General features: G+C 40.6%; 2 protein-coding genes across 2 annotated transcripts; both read right to left on the reverse strand.

The window, feature by feature from the left end:
- Nucleotides 1–17910, reverse strand: tmprss3a (transmembrane serine protease 3a). Its single transcript, XM_037790158.1, has 14 exons — nt 17886–17910; nt 17676–17713; nt 16126–16345; nt 13578–13697; nt 12076–12192; nt 10084–10207; nt 8404–8523; nt 7474–7520; nt 6448–6616; nt 4309–4472; nt 3397–3492; nt 3160–3302; nt 1634–1786; nt 1–123 (listed from the first exon to the last, which is right to left on the reverse strand). Exons 1-14 carry the CDS (start codon nt 17908–17910, stop codon nt 79–81), a joined length of 1581 nt encoding a protein of 526 aa, XP_037646086.1. The 3' UTR covers nt 1–78.
- Nucleotides 17911–20049: 2139 nt separating this feature from the next.
- fgf9 (fibroblast growth factor 9) lies at nt 20050–22151 on the reverse strand. The gene is made up of 4 exons (XM_037788875.1): nt 21946–22151; nt 20897–21021; nt 20655–20758; nt 20050–20459 (listed from the first exon to the last, which is right to left on the reverse strand). Exons 1-4 carry the CDS (start codon nt 22125–22127, stop codon nt 20277–20279), a joined length of 594 nt encoding a protein of 197 aa, XP_037644803.1. The 5' UTR covers nt 22128–22151; the 3' UTR covers nt 20050–20276.
- Nucleotides 22152–22772: the final 621 nt, after the last annotated feature.

Genomic DNA, 22772 nt, shown 5'->3' on the forward strand with positions numbered 1-22772 from the left:
GTTTATCGCTATAGTTTTCTCTTTTATTTGTCAAATGTGGAAACATCCGAGCAGAATCCTGTGAGAAGTCTTGGTGCTTCAGTTGTCTTTGCTCAGAGCTGGAGAATTGTGAGCCTCTTCTCTCTGAAAGACAATGTAAAAATGGACGATTTCAACCCAAATGGACACAGACATGGACACATGTAGGGTAGAATGATCCAGATCTCTGCTAACATCTCACTCAGTTTAAACCCACCATCTTTATGACCTTCTATGGCCAAGCAAACCTTTATTTTGAAAGTTTCTAAGATTGTTAAATATACAGTATTTAGTGAAAGTTAATAAAATGATCCATATGGATATTCCCATAAAAAGTGGGTTTGTTTATGCAGAATATACAAACAACAAACTCCTGCATTTAGATTTTCCCTCCTCTCCTAGTGGTTGGAGTTTGTTTCCATGTGTTCTGTGAGAGATTTTACTTGGAAAAGAGGCCCAGTTTATGTCTAAATAGTGAGAGGAACTTTGTGTCAAGTGTAGCATTTCAAAGCTTTTACGATATAAAGACAGCTGAAAATAGGCCCTAGCCAGCTGCTGCAGCTGTTGGTCAAACATCACACTACAAGGTCACCAACAGCCGGTGCTACACGCTGCTCAGTTAGTCAGTCGGTCAGTTAAGCTTTAACACAGGAAACAGTTCAACTGAAGTGTTTGTTCAAAATTCTGTATTTAAGACTGAAAGCCGTCACTCAGAACAGCCTCATGGCCATGTTGAACAGTTTATATCATTCCTCTACCACTCCTAATATCCTAATGCTACTGTTACCACACACACACACACACATGGACTCGGATGGCTTAGATCTGAGTAATCAGACTTCAGATAGACGTTTAAAGTCGTCCATTGTACAAAGTTGTCTATTTCTTCACTATTTTAAATTGGACTAATTATCTGTTGCAAGATGTTTTCTTTCTTTTTTTTCAAACTAAACATGGCTGACTGAGTAATATCAGTATAATATAGTATATATAGTATAACATCAGCCCAGTTTAGCTCCGTTCACTCCAGCAGAAAATGTTACGAGGACATTTTACTGTGAAAATTCAGAGAAGAGTGTAACAATACAGAATAAAATGTCTGTAGCAGAGCTGATGGCTTCAGGACAGATGCCCTGGACAACGACGTCCTCACTGCTCTAGATGTCCAACAGGTTACTGATCAAACAAACCAATAATGAGCCTCCTTTTACTGACTGTTACCATGGAAACAAGGGTTTTAGTTCAGAGCTAACCTGGTGGTAATAATTAGTATATTTGACTAATCTAAGATGAAATTAAATGAGGCCTAACACTACAGAAAAACCCGTCCCAGGACCCTGAAACTGAAGCAACTAAATTCATTATTTATACTTATTTATACTATTTATATTTCTATTTATACTGCTTTTCCTACTGTGACATGTCAACATGGAAACGCTGTTCTGTTTACAGTGGAACTACTTCATAATGGGTTGATAAGGCTCTTCTAACTGAGGCTTCTATCTTTATTCAGGGTTCTTCATGCTGACCATATGCTGAACCTGGTTCAGGATGAAGGTCTCCAAAGGCCAAACCCTGCAGGTTCTGAAACAGACACATCTATTCATGAACTGACCTCCATCTGTTGGTGGATCCAGCTCAGCGCCTGTGTAACGCGCGTGTAAACGCCCGGCTTGTTCCTCATAGCGCAGCCTTCTCCCCAGCTGGTGGCACCAACCAGCTTCCATCCAGACGAGTCCTCACAGGCCAGAGGACCTCCACTGTCCCCCTGAGGAAGACACAGTCCAGGTCTCACCAACGCTTCACAGCCTCACAAACACACACACACAAGATCAGTGTGAACTGTTGGAGGGATTTTAAAATCAGTAACTTTATTTCTTTGAAGTTTTGAAAGTTTTAGTAGTTGGAATTTAAGCTTCTGGTGACATTTTATTTCACAGGTCCCATAGTTCACTAGTCATTTCCTAGAAAGGAACAGATAATTGTAAAACTGTAAATTCCTGGAGAAGACATGATGAGGTTGTAACGCGGCATTCAGTTGATTAAAGGAATTCTTAATTGTTAGTGTGAGCAAGACACATTTTTAGTCAGTGCAGGTCAGCTGAACATAAACTATGAGGGGCCGTACAAGACATAATTCATTCTTGCACTCGCACACACATATATTCTCCTTTCACATACATAAATTTATATTTTCACTTGCACACACACACATACATTCTCCTTTCACACACATATATTCTCCTTTCACATACATATATACTTTACTTTTCAACACATACATATATTTTCACTCTCACATACACATATTTATACACATGCATTCTTTACTCTCACCAGTGGTGGCTGGTGACTCAAAAAACTGACAGCCTGTCACTGAAAAACAAAATTTAATAACGCACGGGGGGAAGCAGCACCTTTTGTAGTCCATCTTCGGAACATTGTGGTTTCACCACAGCAGACCCGCATCACTAACATTCGCCGCTGTCACATCATAATTACGGAGCCTAGTGTTAGTGCAGTCAGACTCTCTTAACACCACGGTTGTCTTTTCCTAAGTCCTTATGAATTCTCCTTCACATCTTTCCTTGACCTCATGTCGTTTTCCATTGAGGTCAAGGAAAAATGGTTAGGAAAAGACGTTAGGACGTAATTTTCGGTTTTTCGGTTCCAGAACAGCTGATCAGGGTCAGTTCAATCAACCCTGAGTAGGTTGTACCTGAACATAGAAAGTCATCATCAGTAGAGCTCTGATACTACGATTCACATGGCACCGTTCACATTATTCTTCTCATCCTGTCTGAATGAATACACTGTATTCACCCTCTGCCTGAAACGCTCCGTTTTAGCGCCTGTCTCTTTAAGAAGCTCAGTCTGCTCTCATTGGCTTGAGAGAAAAATATGCTGCACCTTTACAAAGGTAGTTCTCCAGCTGTGGGCAGTATATTCTAATGAGCTACATGTGACATAGGAAGGGGAGCCACATCTGATTGGCTTGTTGAATCACATGTTCTCTGATCTAGACAGCCCACAAACAACTGATCTGGTTGTCTTATTTCACAGTTTGTGGGTTGGCAGGAACTCCAGATACCCAGACGGATGTGCATGATATGTCCCCCCTGTAAAGAAAAGCATGTGTACCTGACAGGAGTCGATTCCTCCCTCCAGGTATCCTGCACAGATCATCCAGGAGGAGATGAAGCCGTGGTAAACCTCTGGCCGGTTGCAGGTCTTAGTGGAGACGAGCGGCACCACGGCCGAGCGCAGGTACACACTGCTCTCTCCTGGAAAAAGCACGTCATTTCAAGCATGTGCGTGTCAGAGAGGTTATTACATTCCACTCCATTCAAATCATCTGTTTTCCATGTTCAGACTCACCGTCTTCATCTGTTGCTCCCCATCCAGAGATCCAGCACATGGTGCCCTCCTCAAACTCCTCCCCGTAGTTTGGCAGGCAGATGGGCTCCACAAAACCTACAGAGGAGAAATTTAAGGAACTACATCTCCCAGTACACAACAATGTGTGTGCGCTGTTTCCACCATAATCATGCAGATCATGTGGAATAACTATAATATATAATAATAACTCAGGTGGTGGCTACACACGGCATTCAGCAGCTTCACACAAACAACTCCATCCTGCTAAATGAGAGGATGTTGAGTTGGGACTCTCATTTTATTCTTATTAGCCTGCATGCTGTATGGGAAGCTGGATATTCATGTGTTCAGCAGTGCATGGGCATGAATAAAGATGTAACTATGGAGAGGGCTGCTGGTGTGATTGTTACTGTGGTTGTAAGAAGGTTTTTTTTAAGATCTTTAGCTGTTTGCACCACGAAGAGAAGAATAGTTTTTATAGAATGATCTGATCTGAGAAGATCGGTGTCCTGTTTCATTGTTTATTAAAATGATTTTGTGCACAAGATATGATGATGAAGATAATACATTTACTACAGTGATCTTTGAATTGAACTTCCTGGGTTGTTTTTCCACCTTCTCAACAACCCCCCCCCACCAACGCAGCCCCTTGATCTTTCAAGGGGCCTTCACATCTGGAAGCTGCACAGTACAACCATAGTTTGAGCTGAGCAGTTCCACCGGGAACAGGGTGAGGTTATGTGTTCTCAGATCCTGAACTGAACTCTTTGGTCTACTCTGAGTCTGATGTTGAAGCTGCTGAAATGCAATAGAAGAGATCTGTCCAGCTTTGAGCTAAGAATGTATGAATATTGGAACATAGAGACGGTTGTTATTGAAAAAGAGAGAGTGAGGAAAACAAACATCCAATACCATTGAAAGCAAGTGACGTGTTCAGTTTCATCAGTGCGATGTCGTAGTCCAGTCCTCTGTAGCGAGCGTGGTATATGATCTGCTCAACAGCCAGAGACTGAGTCATTTGGACCGGCTGCTTCGTCAGCCCCGCAAGGACCGTCCAGTTGGAGAGGTCTGCAAACCTGATGACGGACAGCAGAAGACACAGTGAAACACTAAATCCTACAGGCTACAGTGCTGTTTTCTCTCTTAAATACCAGCCAATCACCACTTTAAACACAAGTCACATGTTCAGTAAACAAGTAGCCTGTTTTATTGGGAGTCTGTCACCCTGCCAGGTTAAAGGAGTTAGTGTTAGTGTGCATGTGCAGTATGGAGCGCAGGATGTCTAAAGAGTACTCCTAAAGGTCGCTAAAGGTTCTGAGCGAAGAGTTTCTTCTTTAGACCTTTTCACAAAGCTGCTGAGACACTTTTACTGAGGAACTGAGAAAACTATGGATGACATCATGTTTCATGAACAAACGCACTCAGCTCTACTCTACAGTGATTGGCTGGCAGGTGACCGGTCTGTGTTGGTGAATGTATTGATCAGGGTTTCTGCAGAGTTCACCAAGACTTTTTTAATACCACATAGAATATAATTTAATACCTGTTTCATGGTCACACCTGTCAGTCTTAAAATATGTCGGCCTAGAATTATTTATTATATCACATTTTCTTTATGATACCAGCAAGTTTCTTACAATAATTCCTAACGATATAATTAATTCAATTATTGCGACCTGGACCCAAATAAGTGGCAGAAAGTGGATGGATGGATTAAGCAATGAAAAATTATGAATTTAACAGAAGCTTTCCTGCCTACAGCAGGCAGGAAAAACATTTTTGTAAATTCAAATTTAAGACTTTTTAATACCCTCCGAGGTGTTTCTCGAGACCTGTCCCTGCCAAACATCTAATATAATTGTACAAATGGCACCAATTTTACAGAGTCATCCAGCATCAGAAATCAAATCATCTTAATACATTCATGTATTGTCTGTGATCTTTTAATGTACACTTAATAATCTGTTGAACAGAATAGGGTCTGAATGTATATAGTGCAGCGTTTCCAGTTCTGTTGGCTTGTTTAGATTGAGCTGATTGGATCCATATTAAATCAATATATGCTTTTAAAAATGTGTTATTGTTGTCATTTCCAAAGTGCTTACACTTGCAGCAGGGGACTAATTGTGAGTAGTTTAGGAGTTCTGAGGACTGTGTGTAACTACATTTAGAGCTGCAATGCTTTGTGAAACACTCTTAGACCAAAAAGTTAGTGTTACTTGGCCAGTTAGGAGCTCATTAGGATGTTTTATAATGTATTATAATAAGCACTGGCCTTTGCTGCATTATCTTTGACTGATGTTCAATTACAGAATGTTTTTAGGGTAAAAAAAACAAACAAACTGTAAATAAAGGTTTACTTTTGTTATATACTTTTATATCTGAAAAACATGCAAAGGAAGCTAATAAAGCTCAGCTGCTGTGAGTGCACTGTAATAACGGAAGCTGACTCAGATGAGCATATAAACACTATCAGTTCCTCTCACCTCACATCAGTCACAAGATGATTTTAGTGAGATTTTAGGACGAAAATCAAGCTGAAACTGTAAAAGGGGGAAAAGGAGGGGGACATGTCCTCCCACTGTGTCCAGTAATAAATCCCTCGTTCTTTTCAGATTAAGTCATTTTGACATTTTGACTTAAACCAATGTGGAGCTTTAATTGGCAACTGTACATAAAGTAATGGGTAATTTTCCTTATTACATACCTCCTCTGAACAAGTTGCAGATGACAAAGCTGCTCTTGTACCCTATCAAAAGCATGTTATAGATATTTAAAGGCCTTAGCAGGAGTGGGTGCAGAACAGTAGATGACAGTGTCATCAGCGTAGAAATGAAAGGCTGAGTTTGGAATATTCTGTCCAAGGTTATTTATGTATATAGTAAATAATAACAGGCCCAGAACTGAACCTTGAGGGGCCACCTTTTTTACTTGCAATACCTCCGAGGCAGAACCGTCAATCTGAACAGCCTGGGTTCTGCCTGTGAGATCATTTGCATCCTCTGGATGCTTGCACAGTATAACATCTCATATGTAGATTGTGTGACTCACCCGTACACACAGTGTGCTGCAGTGAGGACCCAGCGTGATGTGATGATGGAGCCTCCACACATTACCTCTGGACTGCTGAAGTGGAGGCTGACCTGCCAGGGGAACTGACCCGGCTTGGAGATGTTACCTCCGACGATCCGAGTGCTGTACCGGGGCCTAGAGCCGCACTCTGAGGACAGACGCATGGAGGGTCATAGGTCAGCTCGTGCACCTCTCTAAGGCATGGATACAAACACAGTACTGATTCACACGCACTGGATTAACACCATGTGCTGGAGGGCTGATACTAGCTTTATTAAATATCAGTCAGTAAGTGTCATGTGTTCCTGAGTTTCTCCTCCCACTGAATAGTTGCTGTGGGTCACTTGTCTTGTACTACGACGGTGTATTAGGGCCATTGTATGTAAAAAAAATTATAATTACGGAGCTGAGAGAGAGGGGTAATATTCAGAGAGAAAAACGTGGAATTTACAGGATTAAAGTCGATTAAAGTCATACAGTTGAGAAAACAACTCAAATCAGAATGTTGTTTTCTTCTGAATTCACGGCAATGTCTCTTCACGGTCCGGATGCTGATGATAATACGGTGATTCTGGGTATTTCCTTATCTCTTAATCCAAATGCAAAGTATAATTTGATTTAGGTCATCCACTGCAGGTATAATATGGCAAATCCATACTAGTTGAACCATAGAACATGCCGACGTACATGCACAAATACATACAAGCCACATAAATACAGTCATGCACACACACACACACACATCAGTTATGTGACTCCATTAAAGCCTTGCTGTTCGCCTCTCAGTTAACAAAGTGTTCCATGTGAACGTCATAAAACACAGCTGTGGTCGTCTTTATGGGGCGATTTTTAAATACAGACTACTAAAGTAACAACACACGAACCTGCATACACTCCAACAAAGACACACAGAAGAAACACACACATTTGCATGCCATGCAAGAGCATGTGTGCTCCTCTTGACTCCATCTCAAAGATCACTCAATCTGCAGCGTGTTTCCTCACCCAGACATTTCAGAGTGGCCACCTTCCCTGAGCTGCACTGAGCCTTACTGTGGAGGTCAAATCACAGAGAAACTCAGCAAACATGGAGAAGTACTAGAAGTACTAGAAGTACTACAAGTGAAGGTTTATTGTCCAGTGACTTTACAGATCAGGAAACAGAAAGTAGAAGAATATTTCTTAGATTGACTCCAACAGTTACTGAAAAGCAGTTACACTCATCAAAGTCAATGAAGATAACTGACAGCAAGGTGGGAAGTAAAGTAACTAAGTACATTTACTCATGTACTGTAGCCTTCTTTGGTAAGGTTGTGGTTCCTCCACTATATTTCAGAGGTAAATATTATACTTTATTTATCTGACGACTATAGCGCCGATGGTTCCCATAGAAGGGAAGCTGCTGTGCGCTGCTCCTTAGTCCTCATCCTGAAATTCTTTTCTCTTGTAAAACAGAAAAACACTGTTTGAAAATACTTGAGCGTCCGTTTGGAGAATTCACCCACTGCAACTGCAGTTCTCCCCAACAGTAATAATGAGCCTGTTAGGGTTTGGCACACCACATGAGACGAAGAACACGCTGCACTCAAAGGTCACAAAGGTCATATTATGCTTCATTCGAAGTGTTTTCAAACTGCATTTTTGGTTTTACAAGACAAAAGGCTTCATGGATGAAGACTAAACCTCCGTTAAAGAGCAGCTCCTCTATGGAACCATCCGTTTTCTGATCACTAGAGTTAAGCTCCACTTAAACGTCATGTTTTGAAAACTGCTTATTTTAGATCCAGAGTGATTATTCCAAAGGACGCACCACATCCTGAAATATGTGTCCACATTCGCCTCAACTAAAAACTGGCTCAACTCACCCCAGACTGACCATTAGCACAGTTACTTTGCATACTTTTCCATTCATTCATATGGAGATGTGCTTACTACCTGGAAGTTGTGGCGTTCTGGAGCTTAATGATCCGTGACTGGCTCAGGTTGATGGACACCAGGTTGTCCTGAAGGTCCTGCTCAATGGTGGTCAGAGAGACGAAGAATGACTCCACATAGCTGACAGACACACAGCAACAAAGACAGAATGTACAGCTGATGTTTAGGCTGTTGACATTTTACCCTGATAACAATAGTTTTAAAATATTGGGATGAGACTGACATGTTAATATATGAAAAAGACCCAGCAACTTTTCAGGCCTCATGTAAAGTACTCAACCTCCTAAAGGGTTTTGCATTTGTGCTTTTGATATGCTCAGACATGAACTCAAAATCTTACTATAATGTGCATATGAAGCACTTTAATTATGAACCTTTATTATGGCCATTTGATGAAACACACCTCATTCCAGTTCAACAAAAGGTTTTCTATTTATTGTCTAATAAGACTGTGTTCAGACCCAAAACACAACTCTGGAACCCCTCCCTTAGCCTGCACAGCTGCCAGTGTAAAGAAGGAGGGTCTTTCTGCAGTCTAGCAGGCTACAGCACACACCCACTTTACTACAGCAGACACTACAGCAAACACCCACTTTACTACACAACACACCCACTTTACTACAGCAAACACTACAGCAAACACCCACTTTACTATACGACCCACCCACTTTACTACACGACACACCCACTTTACTACAGCACACACCCACTTTACTACGCAACACATCCACTTTACTACGCAACACATCCACTTTACTACGCAACACATCCACTTTACTACGCAACACACCCACTTTACTACACAACACACTCACTTTACTACAGCAAACACCCACTTTACTACAGCAAACACCCACTTTACTACAGCAAACACCCACTTTACTACACAACACACCCACTTTACTACACAACATGCCCCCTGAAAAGCCCCCTGAGATAACCTCTGGGATTTACCTACTTATTTTAAGCCAAACCATGATGTTTTCCTAAACCTAACCCAGTAGTGTTGGATTTGGTGCCTAAACCCAATGAAGTACTTTTGGTGCCTAAACGTAACCAAGAAGTTTTGGTGCCCAAACCTAACCAAGTACTTTTGGTGCCTAAACCTAACAAAGTACTTTTGGTGCCTAAACCTAACAAAGTACTTTTGGTGCCTAAACCTAACCAAGTAGTTTTGGTGCCTAAACCAAATGAAGTACTTTTGGTGCCTAAACCTAACCAAGTAGTTTTGGTGCCTAAACCAAATGAAGTACTTTTGGTGCCTAAACCTAACTGAGTACTTTTGGTTTTGGTGCCTAAACTTAACTAAGTAGTTTTGGTGCCTAAACCCAATCAAGTACTTTTAGTTTTGTGCCACATGTTAGCCTGTTAGCATGGCAACTAGCATTCATCTCAAAGTGTAGCTGAGCACTTTTAGAGGTATTCTGTCATCAACTGAAGTGTTCAACAAAAGTCAGTAGTTTCATCTAATAATTGCTGAGATATTTCACTCTGGACAAAATGTGTTGGACCATCATACAGCCGTCTGAACGGTGAGGGACAATCCAGATCAAGACAAAAAGCTGAAAAAGGGGGTCATGGACACAAATCTCCAATCACACCATAACATGCAGATAGAGCTGAGAAAGTGCTGAGACAACAAGGGAAAAGACAACAAGAGATCTGAGCCACAATGAAAACCTGGAGTATCCCAGCTGCTTGCAGGCAGAGACCCCCAGCCGATTATCCCAGCCCTCTGAGCACACTGTCCTCCAGACTCCCCCTCTCTGGACCTGCAGGACGGACCTCCTCCCACTCAGACGCACTGACACAGAGAGACAGACAGACAGAGTTCAATTCCTTTTTTCAGTAGAGATATATGAGAGCTAAAAAATTAAAACTGAAATCAATTTATGTTAATTTTTATTTTATTTTTATTAGTTTTTAAATATGATTTTAGTGTAGTTTTATTATTCCTTTACAGCATGGCTGGAATCTAAATTTTTTTATTTGTAACTATTTCATATTATCATTAACGTTTTGTTCGTTTTCAGGAGGAGTTTCAGAATAGTCAGTCTAGGTTTTATTTATTTCCACCTCTACCTTTGGTACTTCTGTTAGTGGTGATGTTGTCTTTTAAGTTTGAGCGCATATTGTTTGATTTTGCAACTTTTTGCATTTGTTGTTAGATATTGTGTTTTTCATTTCAATATAGATGAAAATGAAAAAGAAATGTATACATGCTTTGAAAAACATTCAACACAAACATTGTGTATGTTTTTATAAGCAGACAGTGTACTACTCTTTTTTTCCTAATTATTTTTACTTTAATGTGTAAATATATAAAAATGAATACTTATTTCAGTTGCTTGCGGCTTCCTGAGGGGCAGCATCAAGATCATGGACCTGATGATCAGTCCTTCCTTCACCCATGTGGCTAAAACTGAGGACATTTGACCGTCATATATGGTTCTGATATTGAATTTGTGGACAGTTATTGACAGTAAACTATGTTTTGAATCTAATGCAGAGGACATTTTTTTAAAAAGTACAAAAGAGTCTTTTTTTCTGAGAAGAGAGAGAGAATTTGTTTACAGGTAGGGTTGGTAAAGATTTTAGAAACATTTTTATTATTATTTTTTTGTTATATTAGCTGAAATTCTCATAACCTCCCGACAGCAATCAATAAATCAAACGCTCTGACAAAAAAAGAAAATAAATCTGGTATCTGTGGCTGTCAGGACTGTAATAAACCATCCAATCAATTCATTCGGCCTGAATGTCATGATTGGAAGGGCTGCCTGTCTACTTACCTACCTGTCTATCTACCTGTCAAACTACCTGTTAACCTACCTGTCTGTCTACCTACCTACCTGTCTACCTGTGCACTTTCGGTTGGATCATTTTTAAAATCTAGTTTGCTCTTGTTAGTTTCTCCAGATGGCCCACCCTGCCTTTGACGGCAACCTCAACCTGTCCAACTGAAACAGACTTAACAGCCTGAAAAGAGTAAAGTCACTGGGGTAAATCAGGCCCTTTATGGCTTTATTGACATCTACCATCAACAGGTTCTCAGGAAGGCTAGTGTCATTCTGGATCGTTCTGAGCGCCCCCTGCAGGAGAGTTCCAGTTATTGCCATCGGGCCGGCGTTTCAGGGGCTCTGCAGGAAGGACTAAGAGATTTAAGGCATCCTTTGTTCCAGTAGCCATTGGTCTGCTGAACACTGAGGTGGAGAGTCACTCATCATAAGCTATTATCTGTTGCTTCTGCTTCTGCACTTTACAATAGAACTGGTGGGAACGTCTCTCTGATTTGTATTCTTATGTTTTGTTTTAATAATGGACGTGTTCCTAGCTTATCGTTGCTGCAAACCTAATTTCCCCAATAAAACTGAACTGAACTGTCTATATTTGTTACAATGACGCAATCATCACATATCTTATTAGATCTGTACAACACTGATTGTCTGATATCTGATTTTTAATATCAGACCTGGTTGCATTGGCGCCAGCATGATGAGGTGGAACACATTATTAAAATGCCGCATGTGTGTCATTTAGACTTGATACTGATGTAATGTGTGCTGCTGGCACAAGCTTGTATTATGTCATCAGTTAAAGATTAGCCATATAGCTGAATGACTGACTGATCTATTACTATGTAGGCTACGCGTGTTTCAGTGTGTCTCTCACCACAGCCGAGCTCGTCCTCTCCGTTGTCACAGTGCACCTCTCCGTCACACTGAGCCGAGGGCCGGATGCATTTAGATGATGAGCCACAACGAAACTTCCCCACACAGCTCAGACCCACTGTACACAAGACATTCTGTTAAAGACCAACAAAGGACTTCAAGTGTAATCTTGTATATTTCCTTGACGGGTACTGATAAATAGGCTTATGTTGTATGTAAGTATGTCACACTCAGATTACCTGTCTCATGCACTACTGTCAGGATATAGTGACCGTTCTATAAAAATAACTTTTTAAAATCATATTTGCTCCATTTCTACCCACTGCAGCGTTAACACCGTCAGCCAGCATTTAGCTATTTATACTATAAATAGATCTCAGTAACCTATTACCTCATGGTTAGGGAGGGGGCCAGAGAATTCAGCTAAACTGAACTTTCAAACAAACACATACAAGCTAGTTTTGAGCAGAAAAAGCAGTCTTTACTCACATTATGGGTGACATAACATGCCAACAGGTGATATGTGTACAGTGCCAATAAAAAAAGAGTTCCTTTAATATTGAGCATTTTGGAGTTGCACAACAGACAGCAGAAGGTAACCAGGAAGGTTTTTAGTCTAATAAATCTGTCACCTGATCCTAATCCAGCTGATCATGTGTTTACTATTGAAGACCAGACTGAAGCCCAAAAAAAAGCAGGAAATATATGAGGTTAGATCACTGTCATATATCAAACTGATAAAACTGAGATTTGTTGAGTTGAAAGTAAATGTTGAAATCTTGAGTGTTTCCCCTGTTAAAACCATACAGGTTAAACCCTGTCAGAAGTCCCAGAATGCAAAGCTGCAAGAGCAGATTTGAATCTCTGAAGAGTGTTGGATCTCTTTAAAGAAAATATATTGAATCTCTGAAAGTCATGTGTTGAATGATTTGAACATTTGATTGTGAACAGATTTGTAACATTGAAAACATTACACTGCAGACATTGCAAGAGTGAAGCAATTACTTCATATACATAAACATATCAAATTATTTTCCAAAGTTTGAATCCTATTCTTCAGTTTTTGAAACCGTAGTTTACACCTTCAAAATTTACTTCCAACTTTTCAAATCTTAGTTTTAATGTTTTGATATGAGATAAATGTAAAGATAGTGTCAGTACAGGTCCGACAGAGTAAAGATGTAAAATGTCTGCTGACTGCAAAGGATTTCATATCACCTTACGACGTTCTTCATGTCAACTTGTTAACTAACATGTTCATTTTCTTCTCTCTATGTAAAAAGGGCAGTTTCTGTTCACATGACATAACTGACAGTCAAATTGAAGCTAGAAGGAAATAATGTGTCAGTGACCTCATGCATTCTGACTGCACTGTGCGGGAGGGACTGAAGTTGTATAACATGTAAGGGCTGCATCAAATATTGATGGAGCAAAGGCAGTCCACGCTACACTGGCTCCATTAAAGCCAAATGGACAAAGTTCACACAGCACTGAGCTCCTTACCTCCGAGGCCGATGCCGAGAACGAGAGTGACCACCACGAGGACACACAAGGCGATTAGCAGCTCCAAGCGGTGGGTCAGCAGTCTGCTCTTCCAGCTTTTCCCCAAGTCATCCTCTATATCTATATATTGAGACATAATACTTAATGAACATCTACAATGTTTAAATATTATACAATATGAGCTGCCAACGGTTCAAATATCATACAATCTATGAAATGTGGTGTTCTCTTAGCCCCATTTACATCATGAAACAATGGACATCATCACACCAATACTCTGTTTTCTTTAGTCAAAACCAGAGTGGGAAAGTTTAATTTCTTGTGTATTTATATTTGTTCCCTACTCCGTCTGTGGCACTCCAAGTCCATTTATCCTACTGAAGACAGAAATCTTTAAACACAACTCCAAATATATAGTTTCATTTTCTAAACATGCTCATTAAATTCCTCAAACAGCTGGTCACTGTAGTTTTTAGCAAATTTGACTCAATCAGGAGTTAATAGAGCATTTGTTGGGGACTATTTTCAGCGGCGGATTAATCCACATCTGGTGTTCTAGTCAGTATTAGTGTCAGCAGGACGGTGTGTGTGTGTGTGTGTGTGGGGTTGAGTCAGAATAAAGTACAGTGTGTGTGTTCATGGTGATGAAGGAACATGTCACCCGGTGACACACTGAGGCTCACTGATGGGTTTTAATAGTTTTTGAAGAAGAAGATAGATAAGGCTTTAGATACACACACAATACTGTTAGTAGATACATTCACTGTTAGTTTAGGTCTTTCTATTTTCTGACAAGAAAAATAGAAAATACTACCAGTCTTATTCTATAATAATAATAATAATAATAATGATCATAAAAATGATCAAAAACACGCTCTACTGAGAAGAGGACAGATTGCTGTGATGTAGTAGCATTCATATTGTTCTAACCTAACAAATATAGTTCCAGAGCTGGAAAAAAACCCTGTAAATGTGTATATAATGCAACCTAAACAGTCTTTTGCCCTTCAGGAGAGTTTCTAAAGACCTTGGTTATGTTAATTAAAGCTGGAGTAGGCAAGTTGGAGCAAATATAATTAAACAAGTTATTTTTATAAAACACTATATCCTGACAGTAGCACATGAGACAGGTAATCTGAGTGCGACATGCTTACATACAACATAAGCCTATTTATCAGTAGCCGTCAATGAAATATAGAAGATTACAATTGAAGTCCTTCGTTGGTCTTTAACACAATTTCTGTATATTGGGAAACTATCAATAATGTATCATTCAATCTGGGTTTGATCTGCCTCTCTGTCTTGTGTACAGTGGGTCTGAGCTATGTGGGGAAGTTTCATTGTGGCTCATCATCTAAATGCATCCGGCCCTCGGCTCAGTGTGACGGAGAGGTGCACTGTGACAACGGAGAGGACGAGCTCGGCTGTGGTGAGACACACACTGAAACACACGTAGCCTACATAGTAATAGATCAGTCAGTCATTCAGCTATATGGCCAATCTTCAACTGATGACATAATACAAGCTTGTGCCAGCAGCACACATTACATCAGTATCAAGTCTAAATGCAGCCTTTTAATAATGTGTTCCACCTCATCCTGCTGGTGTCAATGCAACCACTTCATCATCACTTCTTCATACTGGATAAAATCATATTGGCCCCTACTGACACATCCTCCGGTGCTCCTAATGGCATCTGCAAGATTTTACAGACCGGAGGAATACAACCAATCAGAGCTGATCTGGAGTCTGTCGTCTCTGAGCAGCTGTCAATCACTCACCAACTCCGATCAAATGGTCAAACTAGGCAGTGCTGATCAAATAGGAATCAATATTCTGTTACTGTGATGTCTATTTCTCGCCTCAGATGTTTTCAGAAACATCTTGTAGTGTACTGTTTAGCTGTAAAATGAGAAAGTTTGTGACCCGGCAGCCATGTTGAGATCAGTTCAGGAAATACTAAGCACCACCCACCAGCCGGAGCACAGCCAATAGGAACGCTCTCTCAATGAAAGGACCTGTGATTGTCCAAAATCTCCCATCACTATCTAGATTTTTTATAAGTCTAAAAACAGAGCCATGATGAGGGGCAGCAATCTAGTTATCTCTCAGAACACTCAAATTACAATATGCTGAAATGTTATTATTGAATTTTTTCCCAATGATGCCAAAAAACAAAAACTGCCTTCTGCAATTTTAAACTGCAGAGTTTACTTTCCGTCATATTTTTTACATTTTGTGTCTACGCAGAGCTAAACTAACTGTAAACCTCTTCATTAATGATCCATAGTCATTTACCTCCAATGAAAGCATCTTAAAAGCTGAATAAACAGAATTGTCTGGTAAGGTAAGGGAACACTTTTTCTCAAGGGAAAGTGAAGAGGACCGGGGAACTCAGAGCTAGAACTCAATCTGGGACAGATGTAGCACTATTATCCTTGTTACACAGTGAGTCAGTCACATCACTGTAACTCTAACTGTGGGCAGTAATCTCCATATCCATGGTTTCATGCTGTACCATTAACTTAAGAACATCACAGCGTCTCACCGTGCATAAATGGCTGCACCTTGGTGATGGGCATGGTCGGGCTGGGTGCAGCCGCAGGTCGGGGCTCTTCAGGTTTGACAGATTCTTTCTCCGATTGGGCAAAGCTACCCAGGGGGCTGACGTTCAGTGTGTTGGGGGTCTCAACAGTGGGGAGGTCTTCCTCCGTCACTGAAATCACCTCTATCCTGGAGGAGTCTGGTTGTTCAGGTGCCTTAAGTTCCTAAGTGGGGGCAACAGAGAGGAAAATGATCCATATGACTCTGATTTCATTAACAAAAGGCATACTGAGCAATTTGTGAAATCAAGTATATGAAGACTTTATCCACCATTTGTTTTTATGTATTTGGGATCAAACTTCTTGCCAAAAGACGTTTGGGTGTGATGAAAAGTGGATGCAGAGGGTAGACAGAAAGCCAGGTAAGCTTGCAGATTCCCTCGTACAATGCTGAAGGTTTGCTGCTCTGTAAATAAGGACACTGAAGTTTCTCTCTTTTGAAATGAAGGCTTCACATATCTTGACAGCATGGCAATCCCAGAGGTTTGTGTTTAATGTTTAACCAATGTACATTTGTTGTTAGAAAGCAATCGCTTTGGCTCATTTTTCAAAACTTAACACTAAACACTTAACTTTCTCTAAACTGTAAGTGCAATCCTCACAACTGTTTGATGGGACATCACAACTCTATAGCATGTCTGCTAAAGGTAGTAACTCACCTCAAACACTTCATTCATGCTTTTAAACCAGTTAATGTGTCAGTTAGTTGGCCAATGGCACCAAAATGAAAAGTTGTTTTGTCATGGTGTGAGCCGTAGCCTACTGATCAAAATGTTTACATGTTTTTTTTCACCACGACAGTCAACCCTGGAAATGTTCCTTAAATACATAAAGTTTTGTTCTACCTGTTTTTTGACACTGCTGCTGAGGGGACAAGGGTGAGCTTACAGGACGGCACTCAGAAGAATGCAAAAATAACCAAATTTAACTAAAACAAGCTCTGAAACTGACAGCTAATAGGCCACACACACACACATGCATACACACAATAACACTGTATCTCCCTGAGTGTTCATTGTTGTCAGTCTTAGCAATGTGTGATGTAATGTATCAGTGATTTTTAGATGTTTGTTGTGTTCTCTGTTAATCGCCAGGTTGTAATGCAAAAACAGCAAAAACAAGAGCACAAAAACGGTGCAGAAACCCCAGCAGGGCCGTCACATCGTGGAGAACATGTCTAACTATCGTCACTGTTAGTAACCAGATTACCCTCCTTCACATAGGTAACCTCTGATTTATCCATCCATCATTGTTTACTATTGATTACTTTCATTATTGATTAATGTTTTGATTAATCAATTTAATAATTCAGTCTCTGAAATGTCAGAAAATAATGGAAAATGCATATCAGAATTATCTCATGAAAATGTCCTTAAATGTCTTGTTTTGTACCCCAACCCAGAACCCCAAAACTATTGAATCAATTCACATCGATGTAAAACAATCAACTAATTGTTCCAGCACTAACTTCAATGACTATATTTAGTTGACTTACTATTGATGTATCAGCAGCAGGAGTGTTGGCAGCAGGATCTGCAAAAAAGAGATAAGAAGCAGAGGGATAAGTGGAGATGACATCGGCAAAGGAACCACAGAGAAAATGGAAGTAAGAGAAAAAGAGATGATGAAGAAGAGATGGGAAAAAACAGCCATGACTAAGGAAAATGGATGGTTGAGTTCTATGACCCAGTTATGTCCAACTTACTGATCTCCACAAAGCTCTTCGTCATCATGCCATTGTCCACACTCAACTATGCTCTGTCTAAGACCATGTCCCCCCAACTCCATATGTCCCTCTCCCTTTTTCTGTCTCCTTTCTCTCTTTTTCTCTCCTTTTTATCCCCCTCTCTCTGTGTCCTAAAGGCTGCCCTCCTGTCGTGCCTACACTTTGGTACAAACAGACACCTGAGCAGGTGAGTGCTGCCCCTCAGAGTGTGGATCGGGTGACCGTCCACCTCCCACACTGTGGGTAGGATTACATACTCGTGTGTCCCCAAAGTTTACTGGTAGTCGGTGTGGGGAGGCAGCAGGAGGAGGAGGAGGAAGAGCAGGAGGAAGCTGCTGGTCAGTGCCTGGACACCGTCCAGTGGCTTCACTGTCCAGCTGCTTTCTGCAAATAGACCCATAGAAAGCTACTAGGGCATCATTTAATATATCTTTAAATGTATTTTAAGGTCAGTTCATAGAGTTCTGAATTTATGTGACACATACAGCAACATTCTCTTAAATTTCTCTTATACAGTATTTTCTCTTAATACTTGTATTCTATTAAGAGAAAAAAACACTATAAAAAACGACTGGTGTTAGCATAGGTAACACCCTCTAAACACTAAGGGCAGGTATTAACATAGGTAACTTTGTTTCTATAAAGACACATTCATGTTGAGTTTTTCTTATATAGTTATACTAGTGGCCTCCATTGCATCAGGGTCGAGACCTCCAAACCTGGATAAATCAAACTAAACTGCATGGCTGGATACCACTAGGAGTAAGTGAGAGGTTTGTTTTAATTGGGTGAAATGATCCTTTAAGTTCAACCTACTGTAATTAAATCATACACAGGTATGTCAAATTATTGACCATCCTAAATATTGTCATAATGCCGGAATTCACTTGATCAAAAATGTTTCAGTTTTTCAAACATCTCTCGGAGAAACAAACACGTCTTCAAACTAAAGTAATAACTGTCTGAGTTAAATACCAGTAGAGGCCAAAGAGCAACTCTGATCCATTTCTAATGAAAATAAAACGGGTAGAGAGCAGGAAGCAGATATTATGAAGTCTATTCCTGCCAACATATCTCAGTAAGGTATTAACCTGACTGATGTCTAACTAGCTGCTAGTTCGTCTGTAGACCGTCCAACATGATCATCAATAAATAAAGTTACTTCATTTCACTCTCATGAAGCTTTACTTCAGATTCATCCCCCCTTTGAATTTGTGGAAAGTTTGTAGATCTAAAGATCCAACAGATCTGTCAGTATTATCTGTATTATTCAACAGAACAGTCTTCTTCAGCACAATATGATTATAAAAAAATATATTTTTTTATTCAACACTGCAGAGCATTCGGAAACAAAAATAAATAAAACGACACAAACAAAATAAATAAATAAATAATATTAATAAGGTACAGATTAAGAAAACTATAAACAGCTTCTTTTCTTTTTCCCTATGGTCAAACCCTACTGTATAAAACAGCTGTCTATTTCATATAGTCATCCATCAATACTTCTAAAATAATTCTTATTATCACTACAGACTTTTTTGTGTGAACACTTTTTCACTTATTTGGAGCGAAACTCTTCACATTCACAGAGTTCACTGTTCATCTGATGAATGTAAGTCCATCAGTCACTCTCTGTTAGCTCTGTTTTTGGTCTCCACCAACTCCTGAGAAAAATATCTGTATGTTTATCTGCTAAATGCTCCACTGTGTTCACCAGCTACAGTCTGTGTTCACCAGCTACAGTCTGCTAACTGTGTCTGCCTGCTGTTTGCTGCTGAGCAGCTGGTGTCCAGTGGAAACACTGCTGATGGAGGAGATTCTGTGGGTTCGTCACTACACCCTTTTACAATAAATAGTCATTTGATCCATTGCTATTATAAAAAATATTGATTTGCACAACTTAAAGGACTGAAACAATTGTGCTAATTTGAATGTGTTTTTACCATGCATGTGCAATTATAATCCTGTATATTGTAGTTTGAACAGCTCCTGTTCAGTGGTAGACACATGTGTATTATTGTTGTGTGTTAATAATAGAGTCCATGCCAACACCATTAATACATCACTGCATTGCACCACAAGCGGCAACAGTTTGTTGAATGATCCTCAGACTGTGTCAGGTCTTTTGATGGATGAGTGGATGAGCTCAGTTCATGGTCCTTACTTACAGGAAGTAATGCTCCAAAGAATCCCACCCATTGTGTCTCTTGAATGTGGTACTAAGTTTAGTTTTTCCGTGTTGCAGTCTTAGGCCCAGTTGCTGTGTGGAGTCTGTTGCTTTTCTCACAAACTGGAGATGCAACGTGAACAACCATATTTCCTAATTTGGCCCCATTTCTGCAGAAGCTGGCTGGTAGTGCACCCTGATCACGGCGTCCTCCGAGGTAGAAAGTGGGTGCAGGACTGGTGGCGGCCCACACTGTTCCCCTTCCTGAGCTCTCCTTTGTTGGAAAGAGCCAGATAGATGCCTGGGTGAGACAGAGAGGAGTAGGTGGTGTAGTGATTCTCCTCCAGGTTCTCCTTCAACAGGCAGTCGTCAGAAAACTTCTCCTAGAAAAGACAAGTCAAGACAATTAATATTGTTTGGTTGTGTTTTTGGTTCCATCATGCAGCCCTGTACTAAATGTTTAGAGAGGAAAGTCTATCTTAAATTCATCTTTTGCACACTTTCTTTCACAACATGCATCCACATCACATTGAATCTATGCTGTGTTGATGGTGTGAGCATCACAGTGGGCTACTTACTGCTCCGTACGCCAGTCCTTCTTTATTCATACAGAGGTACAAGCCACTCTTGACTCCTCTGATTCCCACCACTCCGTGTTTCATAGCAAACACCTTCAGCCAACCTGGAGGAGATAGAGGAGAAATGCAGGTTCAAGCAATGCATAAAGGCCTGGATGCATTCTTGGGGGGTAAATCAGAGATACAGTATCTCCCAAGAATCTTCACATAACAACTGGGTTTAAAATATTGACCGAACTCACAGTGCTCGGTGGGTTTGTGGACACCTCCTACGGAGCCACTGGACAGAATCTGGAGATGGAAGCCAATCCCAACACGGCAGTAGAGCAGCTTCTGTTTGACCCCTTCTCTGATTGGATGAGGAGGACTAGGACCTGCAATACAAAGAGATGATTAGTTGGTTGGAATAGATGACACTTAGACCACTAGTTGTCCTACTGGAAAGTTTCATCACAGGAACAGATTGACTCTCTTTTGACAAAGAGTATTTGTTATCATGTAATAAATACGGAAAATATTTCTGAGGGAATTACAATCAGTTCTCATAAACTGCACAAATTTGCTGCAACTGCTTCAAAACTATCTTTATACAGTATGACACTCAGATGCGAAACCACAGAATCTGAAGTGCAGATGAAGCTGTTCTGAGGCTTCAGTAGTCTAAGTAAGACAAAGGTATAACGTCTTTTTTCAATGAATTTGCTTTTGTTTCCAAAGACATAGTATGAAGACTGTGGAGGTCGGTATGGAGAGGAGGAATGACTACAGCTACCAACTGATATGTGAGTATTTTATTAAGACAGACTTGAGTAAATGTCAACCTGTCCTTTAAGATTTCAGTCCTGCTTGATTGGGCGACACTTGATTGGGCACTGCTGGTGCATTTAATCATGCAGTATATGACATGTGTATAGTCTTGACCACTGAGGGGCAGTACACATGCTTTGACCTGTCAAGCAAACCGTGGGCTAAAGAAGACGATGTTGTCAAACACTGATAATACTGACACTTCAGCCTCACATTCAGTTTGTGCACTGAATCCTTATGCCTTGGTATGCAATACACCTTTTATTTACAGCACGCATTTTGACTTGTTTTAGCCAGAAAAGCACAGGTGACATGTTAAAATGAGCTGGAGCACACATTAACTAAATGGAATGTTATTAATTACACCTGTGATTTTCCTCATATCACATTTTTGGCAACTTGAAACAAAGAAAAGAAACTAAACTTTTGGGGTTTAAGTAAATCAAGAGAACTTCTGCTTTCCATTCTGGGAGCAAAGTAAAACAGCTTACCTTTTGCTTTCAGCAGGGCGTCCCTCATGTGCAGCTTCCAAAGGCCTCGGAGGCGAGTGCTGTGGTCCTCAGGTGAAACCACTGCTTCTTGTTTCTTGGCTCCCACACTGAAATTCAGGAGCAGCTGGAAGCCAGGCAGCAACAGCAGCAAGGAAACATTCATAGTGAAACACATCAGACAGCTGCCAGCAGACCAAGAGACAACGGTGTCCTAACAGTCATGTCCACTGAGTGAATGTGTCTGTCCAGCAGGTCCAGGTTAGGTCTCCTCTTCCCTTTTCTACTGTTGAACTCTGAAAACACTCTGCTCATCCCCTCTACGCATACTTCCTGCTTTTATATCCTCAACGCCTCTTTCTACACTGGAGCAATGACTGACAGTGACACAGTGAGATACTCAACTGTACACTATTATTATCAGTGACATATCAGTAATCCTACCAACAACAGTCTCAACACACGTGATGTTCTCTGAAGCTGCTGCACAGAGCAGCTCGCTGTATTTCCACCTAACACAACTTCTCCGGTGTTGACCTGCTGAAACTGATCCGGTTTATAGTTTTACTTCAACCACTTAAGGACGGGGGAAAAGTACAGTCCTGTAAACTTTGGCACTGTTTGGGTGCAGCCTGCATACATGAACATGTTTTTATGTCGCCCAATCAGGCCTCTGACGGGTGAGAGACATGCAAACTGTCTGTTCAGTTCTGATCACTGAGATTGGAGAGCGAGCTGAGCTGATAGTGGGAGCAGGGAATTACTTGGAGGCGGAAGAACACACTTATGAATCACACATACTAATACAGGGATCTCCTTTACA

Source organism: Sebastes umbrosus, chromosome 13, assembly GCF_015220745.1.
Source record: "Sebastes umbrosus isolate fSebUmb1 chromosome 13, fSebUmb1.pri, whole genome shotgun sequence".
Classification (NCBI taxonomy): Eukaryota; Metazoa; Chordata; class Actinopteri; order Perciformes; family Sebastidae; genus Sebastes; species Sebastes umbrosus.